Source organism: Nuphar pumila, chromosome 11 (assembly GCF_984573655.1).
Source record: "Nuphar pumila chromosome 11, dmNupPumi1.hap1.1, whole genome shotgun sequence".
In the NCBI taxonomy this organism is placed as follows: Eukaryota; Viridiplantae; Streptophyta; class Magnoliopsida; order Nymphaeales; family Nymphaeaceae; genus Nuphar; species Nuphar pumila.
In genome coordinates, this window is record NC_143259.1 from 108,610,870 (window position 1) to 108,624,491 (window position 13,622).

Genomic DNA, 13,622 nt, shown 5'->3' on the forward strand with positions numbered 1-13,622 from the left:
GATAAACGATATTCACAATATCCAATTCACTAAACAGTAGTACAAGCACAGGTAACGGGTAACTAAATACTATATTTGTTATTCACATAATATCATTGTGGATTTTTGTGTTTTTTGTTTTCTTCTGTTTGTAGAAATCATTCCGACATTGTCTTTTCATCAAAATGTTCTAGTTTGCTTGTACATTGTCTCTGGTTTGTTGGACTAGCATTCTTTGGACTGGTTTTGTGAGTAACTTCTTGTTCCTGGATTCATTGATTCAGTTTGTTAGGCTTCAATTTTGATCTGCATTTAAAGATGCATTTTTTTCTCCATGTTCTACATTTGGCTGTCTATTTTCTGCATGTTCCAGGATTTCTAAAACTATATAGTATATCTTTGAATTATTTCATGTAGTTTCTGAACAATGCTTTGAATGGTGAAATCTAGTTCAAATGTCTTCTGTGGAGGTAATGATCGATGCAGAATGCATATGAACTTTTGGTTTTTATGAAATATAGACACACTATTTTTTTATTTAATTGTGATTGCAATTATGAATTATGCCTTTTCTACTTATTTTGTACTATGTGTGGACATTTTGGTATTTATTGAACCTACAACTTATCTATCATCCTGATTAGCTTCTGTCACTAATTATAGCACTTTCTTTTCTATCTGTTTTTAGACATTGACATTGATATTTGGCAGGGGACTTGGTAAGACCATTCAAACAATTGCACTCCTGGCTGCTGTTCTTGGAAAGGATCCAGATCATGGAGAACAAAGTTTGCTTAAATCAGAAAACAAGGGTTTAACGTTGATTATTTGTCCTACCTCTGTTATTCATAATTGGGAACATGAGCTCTGTAATTGGGGAAACTTCAATGTCGCTGTTTATCATGGCATAAATCGTGACCTCATTCTTGAAAAACTTACAGCAAGAGGCATTGAAATACTTCTAACCAGTTTTGACACATTCATGATTCAAGATAAGGTTTTGTGCAACTTTAACTGGGACATTGTGATTATGGATGAGGCTCATCGATTAAAAAACGAAACATCACAACTTTATAGAGCTTTTTTAGGAATCAAAACTCGCAAGCGCTTTCGACTGGCAGCAACTATAATGCAGAATAAAATTATGGAATTGTTTAACCTGTTTGACTGGGTTGCTCCTGTGTCTCTGGGGAACCATGAACATTTTTGTGAATTTTATGATGAACCACTGAAGCATGGTCAAAGGTTAAGTGCACCTGAAAGGTTTGTGCGTATTGCTGATGAGCGTAGACATCACTTGGTCACTGTTCTGCGTAAGTACCTCTTACGAAGGACCAAGCAGGAGACAATGGGACATCTCATGATGGGAAAGGAAGACAATGTTGTTTTCTGTGCCATGAGTGGAGTGCAAAAGCGTGTGTACAGAAGGATGCTGGATCAGCCCGATGTTCAGGCCTTTATACAGAAGGACTTTCCATGCAGTTGTGGAAGCCCTCTGACACGGGTTGAATGCTGCCATAGGACTGTTCCCAATGGGATCATTTGGTCTTATCTTCATCGCAATAGTCCTGATGGTTGTGATTCATGCCCCTTCTATCTTGTACTTCCCTGCCTCATCAAACTTCAGCAGGTGGGCCAAATTTCCTTTTACAGTTTTACTCCTTTCCATTTCCTTGGCCTTAAAATAATGTGGAGCTGGATTTTATTTATCAGATAAGCAATCACTTAGAGCTGATTAAACCTAATCCAAAAGATGAAGTAGAGAAGCAAAGGAAAGATGCAGACTTGGCTGCTGCTGTTTTTGGGAATGATGTTGGTTTAGTTGGTGGAAATACTCAAAGTGAAAGTTTTATGGGCTTGAGTGATGTAGAACATTGTGGTAAGATGAAAGCACTGGAAAGTAGGCCATGTGGGTCTCGGAAGGGGATAAAATTCTTCTATTCAGCTATTCTGTGAGGTGATCTTCTATATCTAGAATAAACTGCTTTCCTCTATCCTGATATCGGGTCTCATAATTGAAATAATGCCTCATCAGTTTAATCTAATAGATCTTTTATTCGAGAAATAGTTTTTATGAATTTTGGCTCTTATGTAGCATGCATGTAATATATGCTCTCATGCTAAAAAATTCTGTGTACTTTCCCTCTTAGAACTAGTCTTTTGCTGTTGTGGTTTCTACTTTACTATGTATGCTCAAGCATGGTCCTGTGGCACTAGCGGCGACTGCTGCTAAGCTCTTTCAAGGATGCCTTTCAACTTGAAGAGGTGCAACCATGCAAACCTGTCCAATATTTCTGCCTCCAAATGAACTCAACTAGAAATTATCGAGTGTATAGTGACCATCAAGTGTGCTCAACTGCTCATCCTCCACAAATGACAAACTTTGATCTTTTATTTCACAGTGGGTAATTCCTTATGAATTTAGCAACTTTTACCTTTTATATTTTTCCTTTCACAGCTCACCAAAAAAAAAATCTAATTGCTGAATAAACCTTCATGCCTCTGAATGACTGGAGGTAAATGTGCTTCACCCTCAAATGAAAAAGAAAAAAAGTTTATTGTACAGCTCAAGCATTATATCATGCTGTTTATGACTGTTGATGAACAGCTTTAAGGTGAGCTCTGGCATGGAATGATCTGCCCATAATGTTTTTTACTTGCAGAATGCTTGACATACTGGAGAAATTTGTCATACGCAAAGGCTATTGTTTCTCCAGACTTGATGGTTCCACTCCAACGAACTCTTGTCAGCCACTTGTTGATGAATTCAATTCAAGTCCTAGCAAGCAGGTAATGTTCAACAGCAATTAAATTGCATAATTTATGCAACCCTAGTCTCATGGTGTCTGTTTTCTTCAAGGTATTTCTTATATCAACTTGAGCTGGTGGGCTTGGGCTCAATCTTGTCAGTGCAAACCGAGTGGTAGTTTTTGATCCCAACTGGAACCCTGCACAAGACTTGCAGGCTCAAGATAGGTCATTCCACTATTGCCAGAGAAGCCATGTTATAGTCTTCTGCCTTCTTGCAGCTGGTTCTCTTGAAGAGCTTGTTTATACCCGTCAGATATACAAACAGCAGCTTTCCAATATTGCTGTTTCAGGAAAGATGGAAGAGCGTTACTTTGACGGTGTCCAAGTAAAGTTTCTATTCTTGTGTTTTCAGTGTTTTGCTGTTGATTTGCATCCTGTTTCCAAATTCAGGTTTTACAAATTAAAACTCCATATTGAACTGGCAGGACTGTAAGGAGTTTTGAGGTGAGCTGTTCGGGGTATGTAATCTGTTTCTTGATCTTTCAGACAAATTATTTACCAGTGAGATAGTCAGAATGCATGAGAAAACTGTGAGAGAACCTGTTAGTCCTTCCAATGGCCTCGGAGGAGCAATGCCAGATTGTAAAGCACATGCTATACGTGAAAACGTGGAGACTAGTCCACAACCTATACATGGTTCTTTACAAGCACAGGTGGATGCAACTGTTTTTTCTTGGGATGAAAATTTCAACAGTCATGCCCAGGAATTATGAAAAAGAAACTGCGCAGCTGTTTAAAGTACTTGATGGAACAGGTAAGGATGCTGGCTTTCCACATTATCTTTTACTGCGTACAGCTTGCATAAACGTCTTTGTTCATCGCAAATTTAACACAAATTACATTGTGGTAGGTTTCCAATGTGGGCTTGAACTAAAACTTGATATGGGATGCATGTGGCTATATTTTTTATAAGCTATTGAACAATCTTGGACGTTGTACTAATAACAGGGCTATATATATGTATGTATGTATGTTTAACACCCACATTAGATCTATCACCATATGGATAGATGATGAGGGTACCCAAGCTCAGCATGAATTTTGCATTTCATGCGTTGTATCATTGCGTTCTAACTGTCCCCTTTGATTGTTTGCCAGAAATATTCATGACACTATTTTTGGCCAGTATTTCGCTATTAACATGACAATTGTAGATGCTGAGGTGTCCTTTATTCAGGAATCTTCTCTTGTGTCCTTCGCTTAAGTGTTTAGTCAAACAAAGCTTGTTTCTTGAGGACCATATATAGATGCGTCTTCCATGTGAACACTTTATCCCTTGTACCTTCATAATCATAGGATCTCTGGAAGATGCATCATGTCAGCTTAGTTGTAGCCTAAGATGATTTACATGGTGATGGATTAAATGAGTAGAGAAAAACGGAAAAGCTAAAATGAAAGATGAGAGAAGTGATAAAGGGATTGAGAATATGGCTCATCATCGACCCATTCTTTTCATTCTGACAATCTCGTGCCTGTTCTGTTCTAGCTCATTCAGTTAGACTACTCCAATGAAAAAAGGAAACCTTTAGCAACAAACTATAACATGTATAATATGTGTGAATACAAAAGGCATACACATATAATCAGTACTGCCTCCTACAACAAACATTTATTAACTAGCCTGGCTGGATTTTGTTATCGGCCTCAAATTTAGGATATACCTGTCAGATTTGTGAAGTGAAAGATCTCTCCCTCTCTCTCCAAGGCAGCCTGCATACAATAATGGTACAAACACGTAAGGTTTGCTGTTGGTTTAAGCGGTAAACCTGAATCAGCCTAAACCCAATTCAATGTTCATGGGTTTGATAGCTAGCAGATCAGATTCAAGGTTGGCAAATGTTAGGCACAGTTATGGATGGGGCATAACTTGATCCACAGCAGACACCTTTCATCTTATACGAGAGAGAGACAGAGAGAATTGCTTCTTTGCTTTTCCTAAAAATTTTCTAAATCTCATCACTTACTTGGATGCAGAAACACATACAAATATCGATTTTCACCTTCAAAATTCTGCATTTTTTGTCCTATAAATTAGAGAGATGATGCAACAGACATCACACATCATCAAAACTTGTTTCTATGGCACTGATTGGTCTTTGGTTATGGTGAGGCGACAAATCCCAACTAGGGTTTGTCAACTGTGTTGGACAACATCAACCTTGCTAGTTTTCGCTAGTGGAGATATACTCTAGTATCACAAAGCTGGATAGATGAAATGTTGAGGCATTAAAAAAAATCTTAGAAATGTCTGAAGAGTACATTTATGCAAACAAATTCATGTAGTCCAAATGAGTGTTGTCATTTAGTTTTCAGCTTGAAGAACTGGATGATATTTATATGGATTGTATCCAGGTTAGATCTAATTGGATCAGATGTGTTTATTGGATCCAAAATTTTCACCATTAATCTGCTTTAAGCCCTTTCCTATTTGCTATAGTGATGGATGAGCTTACGAGATCAATTCAAGAAAATGTGCCGTGGTGTATGTTGTTTGCTGATGATATTGTTTTGATTGATGAGTCTAGAGCTGAGGTTAATGCTAAGGTAGAATTATGGAGACAAACATTGGAAGCAAGAGGTTTTAAGTTGAGTAAGAGTAAGACAAAATACATGGAATGTCGGTTTAGTAAGCAATGAAGTAGTGATGAGAGTGTAGTGAAGCTTGGTGAGCAAGAAATACCGGTGGATGATTGTTTCAAATATTTGGGATCCATCATTCAAAAGTATGGAGAAATTGATAGAGATGTAAATCATAGGATAAATGTTGGGTGGATGAAATGGAAAAGTGCAACTGGAGTGTTGTGCGATCGTAGAATGCCATTGCGGTTGAAGGAAAAGTTTTATAGGACGACTATTAGGCCCGCTCTACTATATGATACGGAATGTTGGGCTGCCAAGAGACATCATATTAAAAAAATGAGTGTAGTTGAGATGCGTATGCTGAGATGGATGTCTTGAAATACAATAAAAGATAATATTCAGAACGAGGAGATACGTAAGAAGGTAGGCGTTGCACCCATTGAAAATAAGATGAGAGAGAATCGTTTACGGTGGTTTGGACATATTCGGCGAAGGCCTAATGATGCTCCAGTTAGAAGGATGGAGAAATGGGAAAATATATTAGTTAAAAGAGGTCGGGGTAGGCCTAGGACGACATGGATGGAGGTGATAGGAAAGGATATGAATGCTTTGAACCTCACTGAGGACATGGCATTGGTTAGAAAAGATTGGAGGAGAAGGATTCATGTGGAAGACCCAAAATGATTTTCTTTTTTGGTTCATATCGCCGACCCCAATTGTTTTGGGATGAAGGCGTATTTGTTGTTGTTGTTGTAATCTGATATGTGTTTGAACTACAAGGACCTAAGTTCATCCAAACAAAGCAAACATGAAAAAGGCTAATCCAAACAATAATTTTCTTTTCAAATAAACATGAAAAGATATAAATAGAAATTGATTACATCTAAACACCACCATAGTTATCTGAAAATAATCTTTTGCATCTTTTTGCCTCATCATTTTTCCATTTGATGCTCATGAAAGCAACCTTTTTTTTATTGTGCATGTTTGAAATTGTCAAGTTATGATATGATGAAGTTGAAAGATTCTGCTAATTAATGAGGATATACTGTATTTTCTGCAGCTGTATGTAATTTTGTATAAAAACTGCATAAGAGAGTCACAACATATAAGTATGCCTGAGGGCTAACTAAACGGAGGCAGTTTAAGTAGTTGAACGTCTACAGTTTTGTTGTGTTAATTGGATATTTCTGTTGTTTGGGATTTTATGATCATGCACCATAGCCTGAAGTTTGAAAAGATGTCATTCATTCCAGTGTGATATCTGCACATCCTACAGTGATGCTGAATCAACTGTAAAACCAGAAGTATTCAACTAACAAGTAGGTATATATTCCACTGTGGCGATTAGCACACTTCACAGTGAAACATAGGAAGCTCGTGAAACATAAATGATATAATATTAGTAGTTTGCTTTTGAATCTTAATGTTAGCCAACTAAAAATGTGCAAGACTTCTGCGATCCTTGTGCTGGAATTAGTAACTGTACGTTGCATATTATTTTTTCATAACTACGTTGTTAGAATAGAAGATGGGTGACGGTTGCCAAACTGTTATCCGTGCATGATAATTTTATTCTTACTATACGAATGCTTTAGTAAATTTAAAGTATTAAGCAATCACGATTTATGCTAAATACTGTCAGCATCAATACTCACCATACTGCCTTAAATTGCAGGGATTATGTATACACAGAAATGAAGATATTGTTAACATAAATGATTACCACCAATCAAAAGAAGCTGATGGTTGTTCTACTGACAAGATCAAACCATGGAATACCAATCCAAAGAAATGAAAAGCAGATGGCAGTTCACCTGTGGCATGAGAGGAGAAACACCGAGGAAAAGAAGGCAGAATATAGTCGGATTGCACGATTTATGGGTATGAAGTAGAATTCTGATTGGGGTAGCAGAATTGCGGGTTTTCCGTTGCCCGGGCGATCGAGAAGATGAACGCCGTGGAGTGGTTGGGAAGCTACATATCGAAGGGAGTCTACACAGTGGCTGGGCCATTCCATCCCTTTGGTGGCGGCAGGACGGAACCTTCAAATCCCTTCAAATCGACGCCTTGGTAAGTGAAGTTCGGCAAGTTTCAGGGGGTGCTGAAGCGACGGGAGAAGCTGGTCACTATCTGCGTCAATGGCGCCGAGGCCGGGTTCCACATGTCCCTCGATCACAAGGGTGAGTCCTATTTCCTCATGGTGGTTGATCACGACAATGATGATGGGGGCACCGAGCGCGCCATCCTCTGGCGAGGACACATGGGAAGCGGAGGAAGAAGGGTGGTGGTGGTGACTCGTCGTGGACCCAAACTGGATTAAGAATCCACGAATCCTGTGAGGACAACAATCAATGAGAACCAAGGGAAGATAGTTGTGAGGACCAACTTGAAACGGTCACGAATTCTGGGGCTCATGTTCGGGCGGAGGTCGATGAACGGGGAGAGGAGGGACGGCAATGGCGTTGAAAGGATCAGCTTGCTGGAGAGGGCAGAAATCACAGCGAATCTTCTTGAAATGGTTGCTGGAGCTTGAGCTCAGTAAATGGTTACTCTCTGCATCGCTGTTCGATAGAAAGAGTTTGCATCTTGATTACAAGAGACAAAAAGAGCAATCAAGAAAGAGCTAGCATCGGCCCATGCGTGAAATCACCCCGGACACCATCTACGCACACAACCACAACACCGGCCTACTTTGCCTCTTGCAGCTGGGCTTCACCTTCTTTGACGAGCACGGGAACCTCCCCACCCACCCCAACACCGTCGATAAGTTCATCTGGGAGTTTCATGTCAAGGTACATAACAAGCGCAAGTTTCACAACTGGGTGCTGAGGATGTGCATGACGATGTCGTTCTTAATGCTAAATTCGATGTTGATCATTTCTCGTGAGATACTGCCGGAAGTGAAGGTTGATCTCGTTGCCTAGAACGAGATATACCTTCACTTCCGGCAGTATATGACGAATAATGATCATCATCGAATTTAACATTAAAAACGACATCGTCGTGCACATCCTCGGCACCCAGTTGTAGAACTTGCTCTTGTTCTATAATGAAGTCATCACGTGGTTGGGGTTCAAGGTGGCCTTGGGCTTCGGCTTGATCCTAAAGGCCGTTCGGCGCCACGTGTAGGACCCGAGGCAAGGTTTCCTGAGGTTTGTGAGGCTCTACTTCTTGAGGTTCTACTATGTGTGGCGCCTGATGGGGTCCTGCGGCTTCTCAGGGACAATCGGTGAGGTCTCTAGCTTGCTCGGGGTGTGATTAGAGGAGACAACCAGTTTCAACCATGCTAACTGGGCGCGGCAGCCTTATGATGTTGCAGATGTTCTTGGCGCTGAAGCCCCAATACTTTCCCAACGGCATTTCGGAGACTCAGGCCAATGTGTTTTTTGGAACCGCTCTGTATCATGCGGTGGATATTTAAAATCACCGTCAATTGCAATTTTCAATAACACCTGGTCTCATCTCGTGGTAATACACACATTCTCTCTCTCTCTCTCTCTCTCTCTCTCTCTCTCTCTCTCTCTCTCCCATGAGTGTTTTAGTCATGTGTTTGGGAGAGTATGAGTGGCAGAGCGAGGAATTTAAGCCAGGGTAGGCCACAAATGGTCGAGATTTTGGTAAAACATTACCGTCCATGGGTTGAACTTTTGATTCATTTTTGCTAACAACTTTTACAAATATACAATATGAGTTGGATAACATGCGTTGACTCAATAAATTGCAAAAAAGAGAGATCACAATAAGAAATCTTTAAAATCTAAAATGTACCAAAAAAAATTTGGATTAAGCATCATTCACTCAATAATTGCGAAAATAGAGATTAAAATATTTTTTTTAATCTAAAGCATAAAAAAATGGGATTTATCATCATTCACTTAATAAATTATAAAAATAAAGATTGAAATACAAAATCTCTAAAATTCAAAATATAATAAAAAAGATTCGGATTTAACTTCATTCACATAATAAATTGCAAAATTAGAGATTAAAATATAAAACTTTTAAAATCTAAAATATATTAAAAAAAATGGATTTAGCATTATTCATTTAACAAATTATAAAAATAGAGATTAAAATACAAAACTCTTAAAATATAAAGCATATAAAAAAATAGTATATAGCATAGTTCATTCTATAAATTGCAAAAATATTTATTAAAATATAAAATCCCTAAAATTCAAAATATACTCCAAAAAAATCAAATTTAGCATCATTTACTCAATAAATTGCAAAACTAGGTATTAAAATAAAAAATATCTAAAATATAAAGGATACAAAAAAAATCAGATTTAACATCATTCACTCAATAAATTGCAAAAATAAGGATTAAAATATAAAATTCTTAAAATCTAAAGCAAAAAAAAAAAAATCGGATTTAGTATCATTCACTGATAAATTGCAAAATTAGAGATTAAAATATAAAACCTTTAACATTTAAAGCATATCCAAAAAAATCAGATTTGGCATCATTCACTCAATAAATTACAAAAATAAAGATTAAAACTATAAAATACCTAAAATCTAAAACATATTAAAAAAAATCAAAATTATCATTATTCACTCAATAAATTATAAAAATAAAGATTAAAATATAAAACCCCTTAAAATCTAAATCGTAAAAAAAAATTAGATTTAAAATCTAAATAATAAAAAAATCATAATAAATTTATTATCATTTATTCAATAAATTGCAAAAGTAAAGATTAAAATATAAAATTCCTAAAAACTAAAGCATATACGAAAAAATTAGATTTAGCATCATTCACTTAATAAATTGCAGAAATAGAGATTAAAATATAAAACTCCATAAATCTAAAGTATATCTGAAAAAATTTGGATTTAGCATCATTTACTCAATAAATTAAATAAATAGAGATTAAATACAAAACTCTGTAAATATAAAGTACACTTAAAAAAAATGGATGTAGCATCATTAACTCAATAAATTACAAAAATAGAGATTATAATATAAAAAATTTAAAATCTAAAATATACCTGAAAAAAATTGGATTTAGAATCATTCACTCAATAAATTGTAAAAATAGTGATTAAAATATAAAATCGCTAAAATCTAAAGCATACAAAAAAAAAATGGATTTACCCTGCATTCAAAATCATATTTATCAAACATTTACTCAATAAATTGCAAAATAAGTAAAAAAATCACAACCATAAAATCTAAGCATACCCAAAAGAATCCCTAACCCTAATATCAAGTATGCATTCATACTGGAAATCCATTAAAATATAAAAAAACTAAAATCTGAGTAATAAAAAAAACTAAAAATCTCAACCCTAAACTCTAATAGAGAGAGCGAGAGAGCACCTTGATGTGGGCATGGAGAGAGAGAGAGAGAGAGAGAGAGAGAGAGAGAGAGAGAGAGAGAGATTTTGGCTGCAACTAGGGCAAAATCGCTGGAGAGCCCGAGAGGGGTGGAGGGGATTGGGGAACGAGAGGAGATCTCAGGTCAGGTAGGGACTGACCGCCCCTTGTGATAGGAGGGGCGTAGGTCAGGGTTGGCACATGCCCACCCTCACTGCCACTGGAGATAATCCCCCTTTCCTATGAAAGAGACTCAAACACTCCGTTACCGATTCACATCTCGAACGCTCTGGCACAGTGAATGCGTACACATTCGATTCCAACTGATTTTCAGTACACAGTTACTACGAGTACCAGACTAATACACGCTACCAGAAGCACTCCTCTTTTTATATAAAAAATATAAGTTGGGTTGGGTTTGAATTCAGTTGTAATCCAAACTCAAACCCATGTGATATATTTTAAATTCATATGGGTTTGGATCTTTATTCAACCCATACTCCAAACTAAGTCGGACTCAACATGGATTAGCGGCGCACATTTTTTTCCGCCTTTTGGACATTCAGCGATGGACATGGTCTAAAAGGCAAAAGAAATGCACTAGGATGCATCTGTCGCGTCCAACTTGGTTTGACAACAGAATTGTCCCATGATACTCTCTTCATTAGGGGTGTCAACGGGTCAGGCTTGGTTCGGACTCAAGTGGAATGAGATTTGGACCAGATTTTCGGGTATGGTATCGGGTTCGGACCTAAGTCTAATCTAATCGAGTCTTCTATATGAAAAACCATACCCCAACCCGATAAAAACTAGGACCATATTGAGTAAAATAATATATATATTTTTTATCAATTTTACATTGAAAAATTGCAGGTCTTAATCGGAACTTCGATTGGGCCAGGGTATGATATAAACTTTCACAATCTATAATGGGTCCATGTATTAATCAGACCTTCTGGTCCGGACTTGGGTCTTCTTATTTATCACCATATTCAGACCCTATAGAGTTTGGTATGGATCGGGTCCAGGTAAACTCGATCGGTTGACACCCCTACTCGTCACCATACATATATATATATACCTGTACTCGTACCCATAACAAAACACAAGAGATTTGTGCTTAGTTATATCACCTGATCTAACCTCGTGCTAGTGTACGAACTTGACACTATGTATTCACAACTCTCTCTCTCTCTCTCTCTATATATATATATATAGAGTATAACTTTATAATCAAGAAAGAAGCCAACTACTACTACCACCGTTACCATCCAAAACGAACCTATATATCCACAGAGATTGATTCCTTTTCCTACCTTCTTGATCTCTTCCTTTCATTATCTTGGCATTTCACGTTTTCGATCTTGGCCTCTTCCTTCTTTCATTTTCTTGGGATTTACGTACGCCATGGAACAAACCACAGTCAGGCACGTTTGGGCTATCGACGTCCACCGAGAGATGGAGTACATCCGAGATCACATAATCAACAACTACCCTTACGTCACCATGCGCCCCATCGTCGCCCAAGCCGGCCTCTTACAGCAGCCCGAGGGCGAAAACACACTGGACACCATCTACGCCCAATTCGCCGAAGACATCAACACCGGCCGACTCCGCCTCTTGGAGATCGGCCTCACCTTCTCCGACGAGAACGGCAACCTCCCCACCCACCCCCACACCGGCGATAAGTTCGTCTGGGAGTTTCACGTCAAGGTCGCCAACTCCCCAAACGAGATTAACGCTGACTTCCGACAGTATCTGACGAGTTTTGGCTTCAACATCGACTTTAACCTGCAGAATGGTATCGACCTGAACATCCTCGCCTCCGAGTTCAGGTCTTCGGACTTGTTCGTGAATGACGGCATCACGTGGTTGGGGTTAGGGGTGGTCTTGGGCTTCTCCTCGATCCTGAAGATCGTCTGGGGGAGAGTGTGTAATACGCGGCAAGGGTTCCTGAGGTGGGTGAGATTCTTCTTCCCAAGGTTTTATGACGTGTGGAACCTGATGGTCTCCCGCGGCTACTCGGCGACTCTTGATGATGTCGCCAGCTTGCTCGGGGTGGGAGTGCAGGAGTCGAGGGTCACCATCAACCAGGGTGGTCGCGGCAGCCTTATGACTTTGCAGACGTTCTTGGCATTGAGGGGCCAATCCTTTTCCAACGGCGTTTCGGAGAATCATACCAATGCCAGTGTGATCTACGGGATGGATTGAGTCTGGAGAGAGAGAGAGAGAGAGAGAGAGAGAGAGAGAGAGAGTTTTCTTGAAAGGTTTTAGTTTCTTGCTGGTCTTAGTCGTTCAAGATTCGTGGTCGTGGTGCAAGATTGCTGCTGTTGATCGATCGTTGCTGAGTTCCGTTATCGTCTTTTCTTTTTTCTTGGTGTGTGTGTGTTTTGTTGTTCTCCATCAAGCTTCATCTTCGCTACCTCATGATCACTGCCATCTCGATACCGAGCTCCATATGCATTCGTTTGGTTTGGTTTCTTTCTTCTTGGTGGTGGTACGTATCAGTATTTCACTCCTAACATTTCTTGCAATAACCTAGACAATACGCAAATTTCCATCTTGGTCAGCGATAGTTAGTAAAAAAAAAAAAGACATGACCAAAGAGTGGGATTATCATAAACGTCAAGATCAGCTTGTTCTTTGCTTCTTGGGGTTCCATGGTTGGCATCATAAACGTCAAGATCAGCTTAACTTGATTTCTGGTGGAAGGTGTTCCAAATGGTTCAGACCTAGGTGGGACCGATCCTGGATCTGGATCTGATTTCAGGTGCTGCTAAAACCCATATGTACAATAGCAAATACTATACGTAGGTCCTATACGGATTACATGATCACCCAAACAAGACCCAGTAAAGTAATATTTTTTATATTGAAAATTTCGTGTTGGGCGTGGGTCTAGTAAGAAATTTCACAAACCATACTC

The 13,622-nt window shown here is 38.6% G+C and overlaps 1 protein-coding gene and 1 pseudogene across 2 annotated transcripts; both read left to right on the forward strand.

Moving 5' to 3' along the window:
• Positions 1 to 434: 434 nt before the first annotated feature.
• LOC149822757 (switch 2-like) lies at positions 435 to 7,299 on the forward strand (annotated as a pseudogene). The gene is made up of 7 exons (XR_016425824.1): positions 435 to 449; positions 668 to 1,609; positions 1,693 to 1,936; positions 2,643 to 2,769; positions 2,840 to 3,115; positions 3,216 to 3,544; positions 7,049 to 7,299. The product of XR_016425824.1 is annotated as a switch 2-like (transcript).
• Positions 7,300 to 12,103: 4,804 nt separating this feature from the next.
• LOC149822758 (putative CCR4-associated factor 1 homolog 7) lies at positions 12,104 to 12,907 on the forward strand. The gene has a single exon (XM_089980361.1). It carries the CDS (start codon positions 12,104 to 12,106, stop codon positions 12,905 to 12,907), a length of 804 nt encoding a protein of 267 aa, XP_089836487.1.
• The last annotated feature ends 715 nt before the right edge of the window (positions 12,908 to 13,622 follow it).